At 36.1% G+C, this 25,617-nt stretch overlaps 1 protein-coding gene across 1 annotated transcript in view; it reads left to right on the top strand.

Annotated features, from left to right (window-relative positions):
- The window catches only part of CLYBL (citramalyl-CoA lyase), a 240,598-nt gene that overhangs the window by 194,370 nt on the left and 20,611 nt on the right, over positions 1-25,617 (top strand). The window contains exons 4-7 of the mRNA XM_045009060.1: positions 15,714-15,902; positions 19,409-19,510; positions 21,424-21,517; positions 22,947-23,114. Coding sequence (XP_044864995.1) covers positions 15,714-15,902; positions 19,409-19,510; positions 21,424-21,517; positions 22,947-23,114 — 553 coding nt within the window. The remainder of the gene's footprint in view (positions 1-15,713; positions 15,903-19,408; positions 19,511-21,423; positions 21,518-22,946; positions 23,115-25,617) is intronic.

Raw genomic sequence — 25,617 nt, 5'->3', positions numbered from 1 at the left:
TGGGTGAGGACAGAGTTACAAAATTCAGCCACCAGGTTTGCTGTGACATTATCGGGGATACTGTTCCTCACGGCTTGTAGTCCACCTTTGTGTGGAATGTTGGTATAGAGGGCTTCTACATCCATGGTGGCCGGGATGGTGTTTTCAGGAAGATCAGCAATGGATTGTAGTTTCCTCAGGAAGTCAGTGGTGTCTCGAAGATAGCTGGGAGTGCTGGTAGTGTAGGGCCTGAGGAGAGAGTCTACATAGCCAGACAGTCCTGCTGTCAGGGTGCCAATGCCTGAGATGATGGGGTGTCCAGGATTTCCAGGTTTATGAATCTTGGGTAGCAGATAGAATACCCCTGGTTGGGGTTCTAGGGGTGTGTCTGTGCAGATTTGCTCTTGTGCTTTTTCAGGGAGTTTCTTGAGTAGATGGTGTAGTTTCTTTTGGTAACCCTCAGTGGGATCAGAGGGTAATGGCCTGTAGAATGTGGTGTTAGCTGCCTAGCAGCCTCTTGTTCATATTCCAACATATTCATGATGATGAGAGCACCTCCTTTGTCAGCCTTTTTTATTATGATGTCAGAGTTGTTTCTGCAGCTCTGGATGGCACTTGTTCTGCATGGATGAGGTTATGGGGCAGGTGATGCTGTTTTTCCACAATTTCAGCCTGTGCACATCGGCGGAAGCACTCTATGTAGAAGTCCAGTCTCTTGTTTTGACCTTCAGGGGGAGTCCACCCAGAATCCTTCTTTTTGTAGTGTTGGTAGGAAGGTTTCTGTGGGTTAGTATGTTGTTCAGAGGTGTTTTGGAAATATTCCTTGGGTCGGAGACGTCGAAAATAGGATTCTAGGTCACCACAGAATTGTATCTTGTTCATGGGGGTGGCGGGGCAGAAGGAGAGGGCCCGAGATAGGACAGATTCTTCAATCTCCCTGGCCACTCGATTACAGACCTAAAAGTCGCAATATTACAACAAAAAAACTTCAAAAACAGACTCCAACGAGAGACTGCTGAATTGAATTAATTTGCAAAATGGACACCATCAAACTAGGCTTGAATAAAGACTGGGAGTAGATGGGCCATTACACAAAGTAAAACTATTTCCCCATGTTTATTTCCCCCCTCCCCTACAGTTCCTTACATCTCCTTGTCAATTGCTGGAAATGGGCCATTTTCATTACCACTACAAACAGTTCTTTTTCTCTCCTGCTGATAAAAGCTCACCTTAACTGATCACTCTCCTTATAGTGTGTATGGTAACACCCATTGTTTCATGTTCTCTGTGTATACATATATATATCTTCCTACTGTATTTTCCACTACATGCATTTGATGAAGTGGGCTGTAGCCCACAAAAGCTTATGCTCAAATCAATGTGTTAGTCTCTAAGGTGCCACAAGTACTCCTGTTCTTTTGTGTGTTGTAGACATAAGCTCCATAAACAAAATTAAGCAATAAGCATAGTAATTATAACAATCTTTTACAACATTTCTGCTCAGTACAGCTATGAAAAGTCTAAAAGAAGCAAAATAAAAACAATTTTCAGTGAAGAAATTGAAGTTCAGAAGTCACCAATAATGGTAAAAAGAGCCTAGAAGTCAGTTTAATATCTTGCTCCTCTGTTAAGGAATACTTTCTGCACCAGACTAATGGCATAGTAAGACTTTTACCTGGTTCTTGTATATGGCATACAGATTTCATTTGGAAGCGTAATTTTTACAAACTGTTTAGTGTTCATGTGTCACTACCACTGTTGTGCCAGATTGCACCTGGCATCGATATAAACAAAGCTTTGGCAAGAATTCTTTCCTTTGGGATGGAGACATCTGATATTCAAGCTGAAAACATGTCAGTGTTTCAAGACACTCCAAATAGCCTGATTTACCAGTATAGTAAATTAACCCGCCTGGTGGAGTGTTAAATGCTTTACAAACATCAACTGGAGGCAAGGGAGGGAATGGCAAAAACAAACAAAAACACTTCAATAACTTGTTTGTCTAGTATCAGTGAAAGAAAAAGAGCTAAAACATGAGAAGATTATGAGATGCTTGGGAGTCAAGAAGGCAGAAGAGAAAAATGGAAACAAGACATTTCTAATACTTTGTTTGTGTTCTTCCTATAGAATGTACTGTGACTGAGACCAAAAAGTAGAACTGGCAGGTATTGAATAAAACAAGTTCTATATAAAATGGAAAGGAATCCCCCCCAACAAAAATATCTGCCTAAAAGATAAATGGGGTTAACTAACAAGCCCTGAAAATACTCACCACATCATTGTCTTTAAGAGGAAAGTTCACTAAAACCATTTAAATTCAAGTGGATTTCCTTTAATGGTGCAAGCCATCTCTAGATAAAGAGAATCTAGACAAAGAAGAGAGAAACTACTAGTATAGCCTTCCAAGGCAAAATAGCTGAGCTGAGCATTTGGCACACACAATTCATAGATGGTACACTTTTTGAGGCAGGGTCCATCATTTATTATAGGTTTAAATAGCACCTAGAAAGTAGTGCTCAAACTGGTGGTGACTGTTTGGTGCTGTTGCCATTGTTGTTTAACATTTATATAACTATCACTAAAATGGGCACTTACAAACAAACTGGAGCTGAACAAGAGTGTGTATATGCTGTCTGAGAAAACACACCATTTGTTCCTGGAAAAAAAATTACTCTTTGTGAATAAACGGACTAAAGCTGTGCTATTTTGTTATTCTGATATACATTTCTGCTCAAATCTGTATTCTACAGTTTACTGTAAATAAAATAGACTACCATAATGTATTATTATTCCTGACCACTTGGAAATTGTTACAAAGCTTGTGTTTGAGTGGATGATAATTATTTTTTAGTTGGAAAGGTTGACTGATTTTTATTTGAAAGGAGATGGAGGACTTAGCTTATATTCAGACAGAAATTATAGCTGGTCAATGGGAAATGAAAGCTGGCCAAGAAACTGCCAACACAGAATTGAAAGCTGTGAAACCTGGTCAAGAAGATATAAAGCCAAATAAGCAACATATGAAAGATGATCTTAAAGCATAGATCAAATCACTCAGATAGAAATGAGAATTATATTAAAAGAGGCTAGCTGGAGATCATTTAGTTGGGTTTGGTCCTGCTTTGAGCAGGGGGTTGGACTAGATGACCTCCTGAGGTCCCTTCCAACCCTGAGATTCTATGATTCTATGATTCTATGATCATGAAGAGACATACAAGCAGTGAAATCAGAAGAAGTTGACTGAAGTGACCAAGACCACTAATTTGAAAATTATAGACCTTAACATTTCCAAGAAATAAAAAAGAAAGAAATCTTTGACCACCCTGAAATTTGCTAATGGAGAAATAACAGAGAGGTCCTTAAGAATCTTGCAAATCACTTTGAATAGAATATCCGAGGTTTTCAGGCCACTTTGGAAGTTAACAATTTGAACGAGAGACAGGAAAAGAAAGAGACTTTGGGTAAGACACACATTTTAGAAGGCTTTTCTATGCTGTTACACAGTGTCCTTGGATGTGAGAGCACTCTGCAGGGCTCAGAGTGGGGAGATCAGATTGTCCCTTCTCAACTTACTGCCTTTGAAGGGAGGTCTTCCTCCAAAGTTTATTGAGCCTAATGTAACATTGCATGCCAAATGAATGGGTGGGGGATGGAAGAGGGTGAGGAGTTATCTGGTAACTTAAGTGGACCAGGTCTGACACTGTTGCAGATTTTGTCCACAGAAAAGAAACTGAATTCTCCAGACTTAGTGCAAGCCCTTGTTAAATGGTTTGAGGGCCAGTCATCAGGTTCAGTTGGTCAGAGTCCAGCTAAGAGCAGGGAGGAGAAGGAAAGAAGTTCACCTGAGCTATCAGAGAACCTGTACAGATTGATGTATCTGACGGCATAACCACATACCAGTGCATCTACCTGGGACAGACTAGCAATGGCCGATATATTGGTGCCCAACTGGAGCAGGACTACAAATTAAAATTGACAAATGGAGGCAGAGGAACTTTGTGAGACTGTGCAGCTTACTACAGAGCTAGAATTATACAGCAGGACAGAGGTAAAAACAACCACTTCTGAGGCAAGTGGGAGGAGTATCTCCTGAATCTTATTAGTATAATTCTGAATCTAATACGCGTGATGAGAAAAGGGATTCTAATTAGATGCAGGAAATATCTGAGAGGTTTGGAAAAAATGTCACATGCAGTTTGCAAAATAAAATACAAGATCAATTCTGCAATAAAGGGCAATCCTGTCCAATGCTGGTACAGCAAGACTGTTTGCCATAAAAGGAAAGAGTGCTAGTGCATTTAAGGAAAATCAGGACAGATCTTCACAGGTGTCTATTGGCAACCCTTCACCAAGTTCAAGGAACAAATTAATATCAAGTCAAAGGCGCAGACCTTTAGTTAGCTGGTATGGTTAGTCCAATAATTTTTGTTTAAATCCAAGTGGTTAAACAGCAGTAAAGGGAGTTTGAAACTGAAAATATGAATGATGCCAGACTTGTGAACACTGGCTTGAATTTAAGAACTGGTCTACACACAGTTTTTGTACCTGTTTTACCTACATTGGTTTAGAAACCAATATAATTACATTGGAACAACCCTGTCATGTGTAACAGGTGTTCGTATAAATTTATAACAAGGTGCTCGTATAAATTTATAAGAATAAGCTATACTGCTGTAAGCAACTCCTAATGGATAACTGTAGCCATACAAGGGAGTGTACTGATTTAACTATTCTGGCTTCTAAACCAATATATTTAAATACATACAAAACTTGTATATAGATGAGTCCTAAGATTTATTAGCACAGATTTGCTACAAATGTTAGAATCGGTAAAATTGATTGGTGAAATTAGTCTCTTATTGACACTGATTTGGCAAGAAGCACCAACCCATAAATGGAGGAAGAAATCGCTTAAAAAGCTGAACCTGTGGAATTTGAGTCTGAGGTGTGAGGGACTGATACGATAAATGAAATTCATATTAGGCTGGGATTTCAATGTATCTAACACTGTCATAAATGCCAGTAAAAGGTTTTGCAAATTTAGTCCTCGGAAATTCCCATGAAAGGAGTGATACAAATGATACAAAAATTGTATAAGTAACTAATCAGCAGTTTAGCTAGTTGTCCTACTTCCAGGGGCCAAAATCATCTTCTAAGCACTGTAAATGCTTAAATAACTTTCCAGCAAAGGAAAAATGGTAGCTGGGGAGGCCTGTTTTGAAACACAGACTCTAGCTGGAATTTTAGCTGTCAAGTCCTGATAGATTTGAAACAAGCACGAATTCTAATGATGGTAACAACTGTAAAGGAGAATATGAAGTAACTCTAATGGGTTCACTCTAGTGAAGCAAGAAGCTGGGCTTTCTTAGTAGCAAGATCATACTTCTGGAATTCACTCTGGTTGGTGATATACATTTAACTCTGAACGTGGCTGCTTTTACAAACATATTCAAGACACACATTTTTACATTAAATCTGAAATCTCAGGTACTTAACTGACTGGCCAGGTATCCCATTCTACTGTGTCTTACGACTGTGAGATGTAGATTGAGAACAATAGTTTATCTACTTCATTTACTAGGACAAGTACATAAACCTATCTTTAAGCCAGGTAAAGTATGTCCAGATGCTACAGTAATGAATAACCTGTAAAACAATGTGATAATTTAAAATAATAGATTCTATCAAAAGGAAATTTACAGTTAAGGTAATTCCTAAGGAAAAAAGGGATGAAGTAAAGCTCAAAGAATTTACTGGATTCATTCCAGTGCAGAGAGGAATATTTAAATGAGGACTAGCAGAAAGTTTTGAAAAACTCTGATATACAATCAAGATTTGTTACGTCCTAGTCCATAAGATGTATGTAATTCTGCACTGCTAATATACAACACAAAATTGGCACTGGGAAGAGTTGTTCTATCAAGCAGCCACCTCATCAGCTGCCTGTCTCTTATAGGGGAAGGCTTTCAATTGGTCCTTAGGCTTTGCTCATAGTTCCAGGCAGGGAAAGGGATTGCATCATCAGATTTTGTTTGGCGTACAGAAAACCAAATGAAACTGTAATGAGCGATTCTGACCCTTTGCCATGGGTGAATGATAGGATTAATCTTGTTTTATACATTGGAGGCTCAGATTGTCACTGCTTGTTTAGGGAGATGCAGTTTTCTGCGCCCCAGAGACGTTCTTGCCAGTGAAGGGTGGATGGCACTGGCACTGTTTCCCTCCATTCAGAGGTTAAGTTGCCAGTGGAAGTCTGTAGGAGCCCTGCCAGCAGAGGCTGCCCAGAGGCTGTGCTAAACTTAATGTTTCGGATGTACTGGCTCACAGCAAATGGAACTTGTGGATTCCTTGCATCACCATAACCTCCCTCCAAGTGGACTTTCCACAATATGGGGCCCTGCACCCTGGATTACTGAGGCAGAATCCATCTCACTCTGAATCTAGCCCTGAATCGTCATTAAAGTAATTGTTAACAGAGAAGTAGATCCATAAGGCAGAGAGAAGTCTTCTTTTGAAGCAAGAGAAAAGTTATAGCAGTTTAAAGTTATGCTCTCTAGATCAGTTTCCCATGCTATGGTCGGTGGAGAGCTGGCTGGTCACATGGTGCTGGCTTCTGCTTGTTTCAAGATTCTAAACTGAATTAAGGCAACTAAAATGATGTTAAATACTTTCCTAATATTACTCTTCCATGTAAGCAATTACTGTAGTTGCTACAAGGATGTTATGGGACTGTGAAAGGAAATTCAGGTGCATCATGTGATCACAAAAGGGAGAGCGAGTGGTCCATGAGAAAATCTCTGTATTAAAATGAAAATGTTTAGGAACCCCTGTTCTAGATTGTACAATATTCCTTCTGCTTTTGAACAGCTCTTGCAGGGAGTACAGCATGGTAAGCCTCTGTCAGCCTAATATATATGAAAGACCTGTTGGTGTTTGCTAAATCCTTTGAACAAGAATCACACATTTACAAACTGACAGTGATAAACTTACAAATGTGAATTTGAAATTGAACCAAGGAAACAGGAACAGTTTGAGACAGGTGTGATTTCCCTTGGCCCCTTGATCAGGAAGAAAAATATGTCCACTGACTAAAAATAACATAGAGGCAATTCAGAGCTGACTGATTCCCAAAACACTCAGCTGTAAGAAGTTTTATAGTACTCTGCTCCTGTTATTAACTGTCAGTACACAGTTTGCCAATATAGAAAAACCACTGCATAAATTAACAGAGTAAGGAAAACTATTTGGTGGTTCACAGAAGTGTGAATCAGCATTTGTAGAGTTCAGAAAAGCACATGTGACTGGTCCAAGTGTTGGCTTCACACTTTGTTTCAAAACACCTTACTTGCTAGAGACAGATTTAAGTACTTATAGATTAGAAGTAGTTTTGTTTCAAGAAAGAGAAGAAATGGGAAAAGTAGTGGGTTAATACAGCCAGGCTTAATACAGCTGCAGAGAAAAATGTTTGTGCCACCTGGAATAGTTTTTTGGCAACTATTAAAGCTATTGACCATTTTCATGTATGAGAGGAAATTTGTAATCAGAGAGCATGCACCTATACAATGGTTTCTTTACATTCAAGAATTTTAAAGATAGTAAACTAAACGGCGGCAGAAATTACATAAGGATGGTGGCCAAATCAAACACAGACATAAGCATGCTGACGTTTTGTCTAAAGCTAGGTGTTATGTGGAATATTTCAGCTATTGCTTTTGGCAAGAAAACATTATACTGTATTGGACCAGGGCTGAGACCAGTTTTTACCAGATATTATGTCCACTGTGTGTGACACACAGATTAAGAGCAAAACAATAGCTCAAAGGCAAGATACTAGGTATCCACAAATTCTCCTGAAATACCTCAAACTAAACTGTCAGCTTGAGAGTTGGGAACCTACAAGAGGTAGATCCCCCCCCCCCCTTAAGGCAATTGGGAACTAATGGAAATAAGAGAGTGCAGCTTCCCACCAAGCAAACATCTCTGAAATCATCCCCTGCAGGGTATGATCTGTTTTTGGGATTTCAAGAGGATAGCATCCCATCCTGATTCTCCTCATCCTTGCACAAGGGGCTACTGTGGCCTTAGAGCAGTACTAATCACTGCACCAGCAAGAGGGAAGAGAGAGAGGGAGAGCAGATCTGGGATGAATGATGGACTGTTTGGGCATTCAGGATGCTCATGAGCTTGGGTTTCCCCACCACTGAACAGCTCCATGGCTCCAGCCAGCAGAATGGGTGCAGGTTCCCTCCTCCAGTTGCTTCTGCGGCAGGCTGACTCTTCCTCAGAATCCGTTAGCCTGTTGACAGAGGGTTCTGTGGAGCTTGTTGGTGCTTATGAGCTGGCTATTGCTGAATAAACAGGATAAGGAATTTGACCCTTTGTGTTTTCTGCTTAAAGAGCTGTCTTACAGTTTGAGGAGAACCACGGAAGCATCTACTGTTTTTTGTAAAAGATGCATCATATAATTCTAGGTTCCCAGTTGCTGTATTTCCCCTTCATCTAGTCTTTTATTGGCCTTTAATTATTTCCTTCACATTGTGTTTTCCTCATTTGCCTATATTTTTTTTTTGTTTTGAACGTTGTATTAAAGTAATGGAGGAGATAACTAAATGGCTGTTTATAACATAAACCTTCCCTGGTCTTTGAGACAGCTGATCTGTCCCTCACTTAAAAGAATTGCATCAACAACCAGATACCAAACATAGAGCAAGTCACTTTTCTCTTGTTAACATTTAATTTAGCTAGAATGACAAGTACTCTGATATATGTATTAACAGTATCAACAACAAAAAATGCATTTTTAATTCACAGTAACTGGTTTTTAAAAAGCCTAATTGTAAACATTTTCATTTGAAACTTGTTACATATTATAAACCAAGGCAATATTTTTTAAATAAAAATAATTCATGAGGACATATGGTTGAGTTCCTGTGTCACTGTAAATAAATGTTGCCGGGTTTCATTATTGATTACATCAGACAGAATTTTTTGTTGCATCATTCCATCATGCAGCAGCTCATTCATACTGTCCGGGAAGACTAATTAACACTAATGCTTCTAAAGAAATTTTGTTTGTGATGCTAATCTGTCACATAGTGAAAAGCATCCTCAGAAAGCTGGGGGAAAAATTAAAGAGAGTATGTCTTGCAGCCACCTGAAATTAGTGTTAGTTTGATTTGTTTTAATTGAAAGGTTGTTTACATCTCTTTCATAAGTGTTTATAAAAGTTGGCAGATAGAAGAATAGCCTCCTCTGTTCGTGGACGAGATTCTATCTTATTGGACCTATCGTACATAGATGCTTATTACAAAACTTGTCAATACTGTTGGTACACAGAGTCTAAATGCATAAACCAAAATATATACAATGTGCACACACATGAAAAGTGCTATAAGACAGCTAAGTATTGTTATTATTACACATAAAGAGAGATTTAGGCTACATTTTAAGACTACTGGCATGTTTGTATACACCTCATCATAGTGAGCTCTAGTTAAAAGGCCACATTGCTTTGATTATATGCAATATATAAAAGTCTGAAAAACTATTTTATACTCAATTTGTAAAAATATTTAAATCACTTGCAGTAGTTCTCTCATCAGCAGTTATCCTGGCTCTGTAGAGTTTCAGCAAACTTACATAGTCCAGCATCCACGAAGCCTAATCAGGATTCATAAGCCCTGGGTTCTGGGCTGCTGGCCTTGTGGAATTTAGATTCTAATTTTCTGGTTCCCTCACTTTTGTGGAGGCTCAAGCCAAGCCACCTCCTGACGGTCATATATGGAAGTTGTCCAACTCTGATGATGTCAGGTGGATTCCACTGAGTTTCTTCAGGGAGTCCACTCATGTCCACACTGGGGGGGAAGGCTCAGTGAGGCTAAATGGCAGCAAGCAGCTGCCAATCAGCCATAGAGAGCTTTAAAATATATTGTCCTTTTAAAAAAAGAAAAAAGTATGTAAAATGTTGTTCAAGGGCGTATTGATGGATCATTAGAAAGAAAAACCATTTACCAAAATGCTGTGTGCGTAAGGGCTTTAAATTTCCTAGCAAAGCATAATTACCTTTACAAGTTAGTCCATAATGCTGGTTATGTCAATAATTTGCTTGAGTTTTCAAGTTGATAGACCACGGAGAGCATGTAAAGACACTTAGCAGAGCAGAGCAAAGAGAAAGAGAGGCAGATGCTATAGCTGCATACAGTATGAAGAATCACTGTGTTCTGAAGAATATCGCCATCAGAAAAGTGACAGGGACAGTGTAAAAGAGGAAGGGCTTGAAAAAACAAACGATTAGAAAAAAGGCTTTTAAGGCTTCAGGAAAGAGGCTCTAAGAGAGAAAGCAGGTATAAATGTACCTAAATGTTTATTTGCCTAAACTGCAGATGAAGAAATGAAGCGCATAGATTCATAGATTCCAAGGCTGGAAGGGACCATTGTGATCATCTAATCTAACCTCCTGTGTAAAACATACAGTAGAGGTCCTTTCTCCTCTGAACCCCTTTTTTTGCTTACATTTTGTTTTCAGTACATTCTCTTATAAATGGCCTATTTTATTTTATTAAAAGAAAATGTGCATTAAAAGGAATGAGACTACTTCATGTGTCTTAAAAATAATCCTGCAAATAATTAATTGAATTTAAAGGCAGATAAAAAAAGGGATTTTAGTAAAGACATATAGAACCTTTAACTGTTTTATGTTGGTATTTTTAGATAGTTTCTCAGTCTGGAAGTCTTACAAGCCCGGCAATTCTTTCAGAGGTTTGTTCAAATCTTGGACTGGTGCAAAATAGAAAATAAGTATTACAAATTATGTCTACTGTTTTCAGAAACATTCAGCAGATAAACAAATTGTTCTGCATTGATGTTTTTCTTTGCTTTCTTGAAAATGAATATGATTTTCCATTCCACTACCATTCTCTGCTGTAAACCTGAAACCAAGAGGCCTAATGTTTCATTATATACAACTATCACCTCTGTCAAGGAGTCATGGCTTGTAAAGAAATTCACGTTTTCTCTTTACATAAACTAATTTTGCCAAAGTAACATTCATTATTATGAATATTCAAGAGCACTTTGGAGAGTCAGATCTGGAGAAGGACAAAATCCAGATTTGTGCGGCATGCACTAATAAAAGTAACAAAAGATTCAGCAATGTCAAGTTGTATAAACAAACCACTAAGGGAAGTAACATTAAATCATAATTGCATGTCTTTTACCATGTCAATAGTGTCACAAAACCTAACTCTAACTGTGACTATAGTATTTCATTTTTCTGTTGCCATGTGAAACATACAAAGTTATTATGACTGTCCTGAGGATGATACATTCTGGTCTGCCATTGTAGCAGATCAGATTTTTGTATTTCAGTATGAAGAGTTACTGCAAAGAGATGGTAACAAAATGATGTCTCAGACATCAGTTTTAACATATTTTCATGATTTACTTTGACTTTAACCTCTTCATTTTATTTTATGTTTATATACATATTCTGCCTTTACATTAAGGGCTGGAGGTCTTGAGAAAAAATGATGAGGGTGTCCAGGAAAACGAAGTGAAATAAAGATACAACTCACAAAGAACAAGACATGTTTATATGGATACATGTCTTTCCCCTCGCCCCCCAAGATAATGCAACTCTAACAATTACAATAATGAAAAATTTGTTTGCAGAATACATTATCAAATTCAAAAGAATATAGAAAATATAAGTCTTCACCTTGTTGTCCTAATACCAAAAACTCCATAAATCCAAATATCTTTGTTTCATCATTTCTTTATTAATGTTGTGTCCAGGTTTTTTGTTTGGTTTTGTTTTGTGGGGGAGGAGTAGTTCCATGGCATTTATCCCATTTCAAAGCTGAAATTTCTATACATTGACATATAACTTAAAATAAATAAAATAAAAAGGGTACTAATTCAGATGTTCTGAAACTGTGATAATGCTGTTATTTAAGTTGTTTTATTTAGGTGTGTTTATACTTTGTAGTTTCATAAATAAGCCCAAGGGGCTCCTTCTTAGTTGTCACATTCTTCCTTGAATCTCGTATTCTGTCTGTCTTATCCTATCCGACAGTAGAATTGATGCCACACTAATCCCTGGAAGTTTGGAACTAATGAACTAACTGCTGAGCTGCCGCCACGGAGCTTGGTCCCAAACTATACTGTACTTCACACTCGATTTATTCTCCAGATGGCGAGACTGTGCAGCCCTGCCGCGAGGGACCACCTCTTCCACTGGAGTGTAAAAGTGGACGGATGTTGTTTTCTTTGCAGATTTGATAATTCAGAGCTAGAAACTTGTGAAGATGATTAGTTATTAGCTTTAATGGGTGCCAATTGAACCAACTGCACGCATATTCCCTTCTTTAATTTCAGTGTCTCTGTGTCTTGGTGATGGTTGATTTATCTGCAGTACTACATCACTGAAACCTTTATCTTCCCAATTTGGTAGCAATACATGGCAACAAAAATCAAACTGTGCCCTATGGAGAGTCAAATATTAGAACGAATATAATAATGTGCTTATTAGCCACTGTTTCTACATTTAAATATGTACAGAATGGATTATCAAGTGAAAGTTGTAACTCTGATATACTATAGTAATATCGCTGTTTACAAGAAGAAGTGTTAGTCATCTTTCTGTCTCTCTCTGGTTTATAAAACACCCAATCAGTGTGGGATCCAGATATTAATCGGGCTACAATAATCCCAGACTACCTTGGGAGAGAATAATCCATTAAATGATCAGGTTTTCTCCTTTTTTATGCATTGATTCATTGAAGAGAATTATCTTATGGTATAGCGCTGACATAAAGAACAGAGCAAATTTATTTAACTAGTCTGACCATTTGTAATAGGGGATTGGTGAAGTCTTTGGAAGCAAATTTATTCTTGCATCAAGGGCCTATGTCTAACCTGAATGTATATTATTGCATCAAGTACAAAAGTTTTTCTCTATTATTAAAAATTGAGAGTAGTTTAAGTAAAAGTTTGAGCTTTTGCATATATTATGTAATAAAAATAGGGGCTATTTTATTGCATAACGATGCAGAAAAAACCCTTCCCTTTTTCAGTCATATGTTTTGCGCTATTTTTTTTTTCTTTTTTTTTTTTTTTCTTATTTACCCATGAAACATTTTGTGGTAATCCGGGTCAATGGGCCTGATCCTGCACTACTGAAGTCAATGGGAGCTTTTCCATTGGTTTAAGTAGGGATAGGTTATCCTGTTCCGGACTGGCTGTAGTACTTGGAATCTTCTGGGTAGCTGGTACCTATCAGCTGGTCTGTAATTAAAATGTACGTAACTGAATGATTTGAAGACCATGAGGGCCAGATGTATTTCATCAAGGGAGAGAATCTTCTTCACTGCTGGGGAATCTGTCTCTGAAGCGGACAGTACTAAAATATAATGGTTCTAAGAAAGTGAATCTGTTCTCTACCCAACAGATGGCACGCCTGTGTTAGCAAAACTGTAACATATTTCTCTATTAAAATATGAAAAAATAACATCCTTGTTGGTTGGTATAAATTCAGTGATGTTATTGGTTATTTTGGGATATGTACCAAAGGGCTGCACACTTAGTTTATGTAAATTATTAAAAGCAACAGCCTGTTAATAAGTGTTTTGTGTGGAAATATACCTAGAAGGACATGATTTGTCTTTTTATGGGATAGGGGTTTACAGCCTGAGGGGAAAAACAACTAACAAGAATGCCTACTGCTCATTATTGTAATCTAGAAAAAAATAATAATCAGATTGTATAGTTTTCCTGTAATATGCCCTCAATTAGAATTGGATGCTTCTTTAGTGGACAGTTTTGGAAGATCTTTATTTTGCAAAGTGGATCATTATGTACTGAAACTGTGATAATCTTATCTGACATTAGTTAAGAGCATAAATTGATTTGGAGAATGTGTTTTAAACTATCACTCAGCAGCAAATCCCCAAACTTTCAGACCAACTAAGAAACCAACTGTTGCTACTCTGACAATGAGATTTTAGTGGGATTTGTATTAGCCAGTGATGACATCACATAGTGCAATTTGAAGAAATCAGAAGACAAACAATGTTAGATATCTTTGGAGCCCTCTTCCAGCTGAATATGTTTTAATAAACTGTGTGTACCTGTGTGTCAATTTCATAATGGCAGCAGCTAGAATTCATTCACAATAGCAATAACATTTCTGATTGTATTTATATTTTAATGAAATGAGCTCTGAATGTAGCCTTGTATCATAGCATAGGGATGTCTCTGTCTATGTATGTTGTCCTTTTCTATCCTGCTGATGGGCATATGTTAAAATCTTTGGAGAAACATGGATGATAGTACAAGCTGAAGGCTGTTTGATTCAAGTTTCATTAACCTTCAGCTTCATTATTCTTTCACTTTAACTGGTGAGAGTAATCACTTGCTTCTGTCTAAACTTATCCTAATTATTGGCAGTCCAAGCCTTGTAAATCAGTGCAGTGCTGTCTTAAACTGGTCTTGGAGACCTATTCTGATCTGACCTGACAACTGGAAGCTACTGTTTCCTCACACTCTTTAACTCGGACCACATTTTGAAACCTCTTCTGCCTCTACTCACAGGCAGAGATTTGTATCCGTCTGGTTTAAATCTACTGTCATGTGTTGTCTCGCTGATTGGTATTAGTCTCGTTATTAACTTTGATGATTTTTTTCTGAGTTTGCCTGTTTTCTAAATAAGTATTTCTGTTCAAAATGGCTGTATTTTGTTAAAACTGTTTTTTTAAACAATCGTGAGTCAGAAGCTTTAAAGTTTTATTAGTACCATAAAAACTCTTCACAAATGAAACTACTTTTGATAAGTGTTCATTTTGACAATGAGAATTTGTTAAGGGCTGTTGGCAAGTTGAAAGAATTTGTTTTTGAAACTGAAATTGGCAGGAAGTAGTGAGCTCAAGTGCTTTCTTTTTTTTCTCTTTCCCTTTTTTCTTGACGCCAATAGAAGTGTTTCATTTCAGCAAAGGATTTAAGCATTCTTAATGCAAATCAAGTATTCAACAGATTTATAAACTTTCCTTCCTTCACCATTTTTGAGAGGAGTGTGTCAGTTAGAAAATGTGTGTTTGGAATTTTTATTTTTGCTGATAACCTAGAGTATCTTTTTATTATCAGTCACAGTTTCCAGAAAAATCTGCATATTATTTTGGGTTACATAGTATTATTTTCATGTGTGAGCTGTCTACTCAACTGCAAGCATTAAGACAGTTTAATGTATAAGAAGTATGATTATACAGCAAGACAAAATAAATATACATATAAGTCCTTATATACTGATAACCCATAATTTTATTATGGTCCATAAGAAGAATACTGGTATTAATTGAAAATATTATTATTTTATGCAATTCTCTTATTCCATTTTTGGCTATGTGGAAAGTATTGGTGTAAAAAGATGCTAAAGATTTGTGTTCGTTAGACCTTTAAACATGAAAGTGATGTTTTCTTCAAGTACTGTAGTAGTCCTATTATTAATCAGATCTGAAAATTGTATATTTACTGTTAGTTGTAAAGAAAGTGCTAAAACTAAAATTCTGAGGTACTGGCTATGAAAGGTTTAACAAAAGGCAAACAGTAATGGATATTGTGGAAAAAATAGATTTTTATATTGTTAGCTCTATTTTTTTCCATCGGTTTGACATGTTTTCTGCTCAGTGGGTTTTTCTATCAATAGAAAATAAGCTTAATTTTTTAAAACATTTATATTCTAGGCAGAAGCAAGGCTCACAGTTGTGAAAACACTCAAAGAGGTTGAGTTTGGCCAGACTGAAAAGTGTGTCAGGATCAATTCAGTGTCCAGTGGTCTTGCAGAACAAGATCTCGAGGTCCTTTTGAAGTCCAGTGTTCTTCCTTCAAGCCTGATGCTGCCAAAAGTTGAAAATGCTGAAGAAATAAGATGGGTGAGTAGTTATCAAATTTTCATAATCTTAGCTTTTGATTGAAGACCTTGGGCCAATTTAGAAGGAACCATTGGGACCAATGAGCTAGAGTTATAAAGAATGTTGCTGTTATCATGGGACAATGTTGGTGTCTGGCTCAGAAAAGGGTATAACATTTCCATTAAAATGTGCATAGGCTGGAGTTGCACACCAAACATACGTAGCAACTTTAGTTTTTAAGGAAAACTAGTTTTCTTAGTACTGCAGTCAATAAAAGAATCAATATCAGTGTTACAGTATATTATCAAAACAGAGAAGAAAATGTATAATAATATAACTTTGTCCATTGTACCAAACTCTGAACCTTCACTGACTCCTTAAAAGATTGTCTATGTCAATATGTTTTATGTACATGCCTGGGAAGTTATAGATGGAGAAAACATGTTAGCAACATATGAAAAAATGGAGTGGGGGAGGAAAAGGTCACTTCTTTGGGGCAACTAGAGGAACAAACAGGAAGCTTTTAACTAGTGTTTTTAATTACCACAGATATTATTTCCTGAACAGTTCCCTATTTCTTCCTTTTTAATTGCTGACAGGTGTGTTTGCATTTCATGAATGACTTTTCAGCCAATAAAAACCTGAAATGTAAATGGTTGGCATGTCAAATTACTTAAGAAAACTTTGAAATAGGCCTAATTATGCTATAATTGTTTTAATTGTTAAGAAAAGGTGCATTTTATTTAGCGATGCCATTATTTCTGCAAAACATCACTAAAGGAAGAACGTTTCATTATGCAGTTCCGTACTTTTGAAAACCATAAGTGTCGGGAATATCTAAAATGTATGTGAGCTGTGATGAAAGATGTATTAGTATCTAGTTTAATCTCAGCATCTAACTTTGATCAAGCCTTTAAGATGGTATACGTGAATACAACTGAACAAATATGTTAGCTATCTTACAGTACTTGTCCATTTGTAATAGTGTACCTTCAGTCTCCCCTGTTTCCAATGGAGGTTATGTCCCCTTACACCACCATTTAATTAAAGTAACTAGAGAATACCTCTCAGGATTTACAACCATGTAAGTGTGAGACATAACTTGTCATTTATGAATATTCATGCTTCCAAAATGGCAGGGCCCTCACTAGCACCTAATATGTTTTACATGGTATGAAATCTGTAGACTTTGTCCCTCCCATCCCCCAACTTTTCAAATGGCTACTTTTCAGACCTAATATCATCCCATGAGAACATAAAATAGTACTAGCTTATATCTTATTGTCTGTACTTTTGTTCTGTTGCATTTTGATAAATCACGGAACACAGAGAATTTGTTGGATTTAATATAACAGGTTTAAAAAATGTTTAATTTTTTTAAATAAAAGCCTTTTGCTGTTTATTTTTCCGCTCATTTTTTTTATGTGAAACATAAAACCTGGAGGCTGATGCACAACTAAAAGATGGGCTTACTTGTTTTCTTTTGTGTGAGAATCTCTTGCTTTCCTTTTGTCCCTAGTATGGGTACTTGTTTGACTGGCATGGCTTATTGGACTATAACAAGCGTAACTCTCCCTCCTTTGTCATGGGACAATTCTCCCACAAATCCTGAACAGTGTGCATTCTTCCCAACACACTATTGGGTGTGCACTGGAATTGAAAGAATTGCTGAGGCCTGCTACTTCATCCCCTCCCCAATCTTTGTTTTTTTTTTTCCCCTCTCCTTTTTTCCCCTCCCTCCCTCGCTGAAATGAACACTTTACCAGGCCGGAAACATTTAATCGTCTCCTTTTGAAAAAATTAATTGAAACTTCTCCACTAGTTACCTTTTGTATTGGTGCGTATAACAAATTATAAAAAGAAAGACGAAGGGGACAGTATTTAATTAAAAAATCGTTTTTTTAATCTTCAAAACAAAATATATTAAAATGGAGCGTTTTGTTTTTTAAAGAAACCTAACAAGGTGACTATTAAAATGTTTTAAATCTAAAAACTGTTCTTCCATTTAAACCTTCATCTAAGTTATAAAACCCTAGCATCCATTAATATGTTTTATTTGAAAAAATCAAAATCATATAGAGATCTTCAGAACTAAAGCTGAAATTATTTTAGTACACTGCTTCCAGTGTTCATGCTCTGACCTGTATGAAGTTTACTATTTTCTGTTGCTCTACCTAAGACACTGTACACGTATGCATTTGAATTGCAGTGATTTTCTTAATTCTATATATTTTAGCTGACTTCTTTTCTCTGGAGAAAAGTTACAGAAAAGATGATGATGATGATGCACAGAAAAATGTGGGGATGGCAGAATTCTTCATCTTGAAAAGCTGTGATTTATTTTGGCCTAATTGTAAAGTTACTGCAAATTGCTCAAAAGCTTTTTAAAGATCTCAGTGATTAGATTTTCCTTTCTTTTGGGGAGGGGGAGGGGGGGAAAGCTAAAAGGGGAAATAACACCTCTAATCCAGCTTCTGGTAAATAGGCTGCCAGCTTTTAAAATGAGTTTCCTTTCTATTAGTCAGAATATTATGCTAAGCCTTAAGCATTAGTTTTTTATGTTGCCATAGCAGCCTTATTCCTGCAGGGTTGTGACCTGTGATGATTACAGTACAAAGCTTATAGGGTCTTGAAACCCCCTTTGAAGATGAAAAGTCTTTGATGGTTTATATTTATGCAAATCTCTTAGATATGATTTACCCAACTGAGACTGAATGGAGAGATGATTAAAATTCCCTTTTCCTTTGATATCCATTAATGGTTGCATATTCCTTAAATTTAAAATGGATGCATGTGTTATTTTCGTCTTTATTTACTAAAATATCTTCCACCATACCTGTGATATGTTTATCTCCTCACAAATTACTAGATCTAGAGAGACATAATAGATTTACAATATAGGGGTTTTTTTCTTTTGAAAGGAGAAAAATCTGTGCAAGAGCTTTTGTATGTTTCCAGATGATAGATTTTGGAATTTGGGCTACCCCACTGGCAGCTCAGAGCTAGCTGTGAACTGGTCTCATGGAAAAAATTGGAAAGCTTTGGTCTTCAAAGAATTAAACTTCCTTTTTAAGGCCTTCCTAGGTAAGCTAAAAATTATGAAGAAAAGCCTACTGAACAAAGAGTAACGGTGCCGTAATGAATAATACGGATGCCACTTAGAAAGCTGCGGAACAGTTACAGTGATGTTAGTATTAGACATGAAACAAAACAGGACGTCAGGTATATCAATACTTCATTGTTTTTAAGAGCCTGCTGATTTGCATTTAACTACATTAGGGCGATAGGTGTTAAGCAAATATTTTTACAATTAAACTTTTAAACTTCAAAATATACAGTAATAATGCAATTCAGAATTGTAGGCCTCAAAACAGACCTGCTTAAAAGCTTGAGGGTTTTTTATTACAGTTCTGGTTTTGTTTGGTTTGTCATTGCAGCCAGGTGAAAGATCTGAAAAGGTGCATGTACATGTGGATATTTGTAAATTAATTTTTCTCTGGTCCCTTATAATATTGTTCTGGTTTTAGTTTTCAGACAAATTTTTACATCACTTAAAAGGCCGAACACTTGTAGAACCAATGAATTTAATCCCTTTTGTGGAAACTGCAATGGGGTTGCTCAATTTTAAGGTAAGGAACCTTGATGTGGTGAAGAGTTCATATTTTATCCTATCAGCAACCTAGATATAAGTTAAATAGTTTATGTCCTTTAAATAAGAAATTCATCTAAATAGGAGAGGTGAAAATAAAGGAATTACAGTCCCCTAAAAAGTTTGTATTTTTATTTCTCATGTAATTATGTAAAGGCCTTGACAAAATCCCAAAATATGTCTGTGAAATGCCAATTCCAGATAAAACATACAGACCATATAATAAAACCCTATGCAGTAATTTTTGTTTTATTTTTACATTTAATGTGTTTTCAAATATGGAGATATGCTTTGAAATGATCTGAAGAGCTCAAATTGTTGTAGTAAAATTGACTATTTAGTAACTGGCATAGTTGACTTTGTATAACCCTGTATTTATAAATAATCTTTTCATCATTTCAGTAATAATACTATGGTGTTTTTATAATGGATCCTCTTCATAAAATACTTCCAAATTTCATATTATAGCTCTGAGAACAAATAATAGTTTTTCACATTTGTATTCATAGATGTGTTCTGTGCTTAGAAGTGTAGCTGAAGTTCTAAACTAAGCAACATCTGAACAATGTGAATTTTTTATTCTCAGGTTCACTTAAGTTCAAATTATATTTTTTTCTGCCTTGTATAAAGATTGTTTCTAAATCTTCCTAAATATTTTTTATATATTGACTGACCTGATGCTCATGAAATACAAATGGCCCCCAGTCTCAGTATCCAGACTGTGTTTCTAAAGGGAACAGATACCAATGATCACGAAATGGAAAATCAAATGCACTCACTGGAAATGCAATATTCTTCTCCTAAAGCTTCAGAGAAAAGTTTCAGAGTAATTCAAGACTTGTATATTTGAGGTGTTTCGAGAACTGTTGAGAGGCCTCATTCTCTGTATGTGTATATATAGCAAAAATATTTATTCTTACTGCATACCTTAAATATATCTTGGAACATTCATGTTCATTGTCAGTACCCAGGGAGCGATTTCATTTTAAATTTAAAATTTTTTAGATTTTTTTCACTGGGATATTTTGTAGTAGAATTCGTAATAAATACTGTAGTTCTTGATGTTGGCAGTAGAGTTGCAGCTTAAAGTATACTGTATAATAATAATAATAGTAATAATTTCTTATCCCACCAGCTCTCCCATATGGATGCCCAGTAGTACAATTTGTAATTACATCTGTCTCTCTAGGCATACCGTATGTTTCAAGACTATTAATATCAAAATCTTATATAAAATAGTAATAATGTTGACATGCATTTCTTTATATATAATACCTTTAAGTGCTGCTTGTTTTTACATTCAAATACTTCTGCACTACTTGTTGCATTTTTGACTTCCTGTACCTATCTTTTAGTTGTATTTGACAGTATTAAAGATTTTAAATTCTCCAGTAAGGAATTCTTCTGGGAAGGAATCCACAGCATGTTGAAACCTCCAACTATTATTTATTTAATAAAAGATATTCTGATCTTTGTTTCTGATGCAAAATCATTACATGCCAAAGCATAAACTATTGAGGTAAAGTGCATGTGCTTATTTTGGACAGTATTTAATAAGTACTTAGTTTACTGTAATTACATGTATTTCTGAAGTGCCAATCACAGTAGTATCCATGGCATTATGGTAAGTTCATTCATATTTGAAGGGAAAAAGAGTAGGAAATCCAGGATTGCATGCAGTAGCTACAGTGTATATATTCATATGCACATGTATTGTTTTAGATTTTGCTATGAGTCATTTTAAGACATTCTGTGCAGTACAATAGTGTACCTTGTTTAGTTGGAGCAATTTTAGCTGAAAGATTTCCAGATTTTAATAATAAGATGAGTTGGTATAACATGTCTGTCATCCCTGCATTCCAGTAGAAATTCATGTTGTGTTCTTATTTGAAGGCAGCCTGTGAAGAAACATTAAGCATAGGATCCCAAGTTGGCCTTCATTTGGATGCAGTAGTCTTTGGAGGAGAGGATTTTCGAGCCAGCATAGGTTCTGACCTATTTGTTTAATATAAATGTTAATGTATGACGTTTGTAGTGAGAATACTGATGGTCTTTTATCCACTTGTCCTGACTGCAATGACTAAAGAACTCAAAACATGATTCTGCACTTACTTGTATTGGTACATTTTCCCATCTTTCTGCATAATTTTTTATTAATGTAAATTATGTCATTGGCATTTTGAAATTCAGAGCTTGATAAAATGATGACTTACAAAACACTGGCTTTTTCCTATTCTCGTCACGCTGTAGGTAAAATAAAAAATTAACCTGTTGAATCACTAAGCTTATTTTAAACTGTAATATTCATATGAATAACTATCTGTATAGTCTCTTAAGAACCATCTTTCAAGTCAAATTTTCATGTGTCTGTTAACATTATTTACAGTGAACTGTATTTTGATATCATTCACAATACATCCTTGTTAAGTTTTCCTTTAATAAATGCATTATAAACACTTCCCAGGTCAAAACAGTCATATCTCCTCGTAGACTTGTGGTACATTGATAATGCTATTTCGCCAAAGCCAGAAATATTTCAAAATCCCTTTTGTAAATTATTTGCTTAACGGCGACATTATCTGCTAAAAGCCTCTTTTTAATCTGATTCAGCTATAAACTCCTTAAAGGCAACAAGTACAGTTCAGAAGTATCCATTTCTTAATGAAGTATATACATATTCTAATGTAACAAGTAACAACAAATTATTCTATGCAAATTGATCATCTATGTCTGAACAGTGACCCTAAGAAAAAGAGAATAGATTATTATTTTTTCACACCAGGATTCATGTGAGAATGTTTTTATCTGATAGACGGTGGACTCATGAATTCTTGTGAATGCGTTTGGCCCCTCTCAAAAGTCATCTGCTATAATTTTTCAAATTTTCCAATCCAAGTACTAAAGCTTAAACATTTGGCTAAGGACATCGGTTGTGACAAGAATCGCAACCAAGGAAAGTGCAATTCTGTTCTCAGTGTGAGGTTTTTAACCATTTCCTTGTACACAGTATATCCATCTGTATAATGCTTCTCTTGTTGTAACGCTTTTCAGTGCCATTACAATAAGTAATAGAAGTACTGAAGGTGGATTCCTGCAGCCCTTCCTCAGCCAACACTCCCATTGACTTCAATCTCAGGATCTATTATTTGAACCAAATCATACCCTAAATTTCAGAAACTAAGGCATGAAGAAATTTTTTTTTTCTGGATAAGCTTAATATTTGCCCAACTAAACTATTTAAATTATCTCTTTACAACACTTGGTCAGTTAACCTTTGTATCCCTCAATTATTTTCTGGGGGGGTTTTTTAATGATGTAAATGAGAACATAAAGAAATTTCATTTTATGTTAAAAAAGTTTCAAATGAGAAGATTTAAAAAACAAAGTTAACTTCTTTCTATTCATTGTTTTCTTAGGTGCTACAAGTAGTAAAGAAACTCATGAAATTCTGTACGCCAGGCAAAAAATTATTGTCACAGCAAAGGCTTTCGGCCTACAAGCTATAGACCTTGTGTACATTGATTTCCAAGATGAAGATGGGCTCCGTAGGCAGTCAAGAGAGGGTGCCCTAATGGGATTCACTGGTATGCTTATGTGACAATGTCTACAAAAATTATGCATTTTCTTTACAAAATATAGGCACATTTTATATCACTTAGACTGCAAACTAGTTTGTGTTCACAGATCAGTTGCTGATCAGTCAGTGCTGTCAAATATGTCCCCAATTACTTATGCTTTTAAAATTTCAGATAAAAAATTCAGACCGCAAAATCATAGGCTGCTTTTCCAAAATCACATCAAGGATATCACTATTTTTGTAATGGAAGCCTGGGTATAAGATGTACAGTATGTGATTCTTCCTGACAGACTGTGAGATGTGATACTGTGCTTTGGGATGAACCGTTTATTTTTTTATTACTTTTTTTGTATTTTTAAACAATGGCTAATATTTTTTAATTTGTTTATTTATTTATATGGTGAAAGAGTGGATCCCCTCCCCGATATGCTAATTCATATATGAAAGTTATTGTCATGTTGTTTTCTTTGATTTGATTTTCCATATTCTGGCTCCTCTCCCAGTAAGTGCTTGTGCACCTGGTGACGCCTACAGGTACTGGCAGCCGGCAAGACCAACAGGCTCCTTGCAACAGAGTCCTGTGACACTGACGGTTATCCAGTAATTGGTATACCGCATCACTCACTATCACCAGCGAGACATCGTAGCAACCAAAAGATGGTGCTTTTGCAATAGAAATGTACCATTTGCTATACATTATAGAATTCTAGAAATCAGTGCTAACACTTTAAATGATTTATCTCAAAAATTATAATGCAAATTAGATTCAAGACAGTTGCATATGTGTTAGCTATTCTTTATTGAAAGAATATATCCTGAGGTAGTGATATAACAAGAGATGACACTTTTCAAAGTAAAAGTAATGGCACATGGCACTTCAAAGTACTTTCATTATCTGAACAAAAACATCAAATGAAAAATTAAAGTTAGTCTAAATGTTTCACACTTGGCTGTTAAAAACAGCATAGAATGTCTGAAGAAGAGCTCTGTGTAAACTCAAAAGCTGGTCTCTCTCTCCAGCAGAAGTTGGGCCAATCAAAAATATTGCCTCACCCGCACTGTCTTTCATTGGATTAATAGTAATTCTGGACTATCTTGAGCACAGATTCTGCCCTATTCTTTGTTGAACCTTGGTACAGCACTTGCAAAATCTGAATCGAGATTCAGAGACAAAATTGTTACTGTGCCAGAGCTGTGGAATATTATTTATGTCCCTGTGGACTTTCAGGGCCCAATCCTATTCCTGCTCAAGTCAATAGGAATATGACAGGGCTCTTTGACTTCATCACCTGCTGATGGCTAAGATACACAGGCCAATATTTTCTCATTTAGGCACCTCAGTAAAATAACTTGGTTTTTAAAGGTCTTGAGCATCTGCAGCTCCTGTTGAAGTCCATTACAGTTGCAGGTGCTAAACATCTTTGAAAACTGGGCCATTTTATTCAGGTGTGTAAATTAGAAAAATTTTGCCATCACTAACCTTGCTGACATTTGGGTCCAACTGATCGTGTATAGGAAGTCATCTGACATCAGTATCATGGGTTTTAGAGAGAGAACCGTGGAGTTGGGAGTAACTAGCTGCATATCGTTACAACTGAAGTTGTAAGACTCAGATATGGCATAAGTAGAAAGGCTACATCTGACAATTCAGGGTGTCAAGGGAAGTTAATTCCTAACTCAGCCGTGGAAGGTCTTTGGCCTTTCTATATTAGATTTAAAGATCTGCAGAAGGGACTGAGCTCATTAACATGAACTCGCATCCTTTACCTTTTCCCTGTGTCTCTTCATGGCTAGAATCAGGAAATCTCAAAAAATAGAATGTCCCAGCATATAATCTGATAAATAGTCCAATCAGATGTGAAGTCATAAACCATGATCTTCCACTGGGCAGAAGGCTGTAGATCATTTTTGCTTAAAGACCCCCTTATTTCATACAGCTTTCTAGTGTGGTAATAAAATCATAATGTTATGTTAATAGAAGTTCTGAATACTTATTTCTCATGTATTTTAAAGTTTTTTGGGTCAAATCCTGCTAGTTTTACTCACAACTAGTGCCACTGAAGACAACAGGTGTGACTAAAATGAGCTAAATCTTTTACACAGCTAAAGTAATGATTAATCAATTAATTGGCAAGATACACAGAAAATAGATACAGTACTTATTTGGGACTCATAGGGTCAAATTTGCTGTCTTCCTAAACTGATGCAACTCCAGAATACTTAACAAAGTTGTATATACATAGCCCTGCAGTGAATTGTAACCTTTAATGTAAAGTAATCAAAATATGTTTATTGAAATTTAAATAGTGTGCACATCTCATAAATATATAATTACTCAATAAAAATGTTTTTTTCTATTTATTTAAATGCTTATCTGACCATCGCCACCATAGTATCTACATATTTTTCTCATTTTCTTTTAAACTAGACATTGTAAGCAGCCTATTGTCTCTACAATAAATGTGCATATATGTACTGAATGTTTTCAATCATCATTTAGCCACTGTAGA

Source organism: Mauremys mutica, chromosome 1 (assembly GCF_020497125.1).
Source record: "Mauremys mutica isolate MM-2020 ecotype Southern chromosome 1, ASM2049712v1, whole genome shotgun sequence".
Taxonomy (NCBI): domain Eukaryota; kingdom Metazoa; phylum Chordata; order Testudines; family Geoemydidae; genus Mauremys; species Mauremys mutica.
Note: the sequence above shows the minus strand (reverse complement) of the source record. Positions and strands in the feature narration are given on the sequence as shown.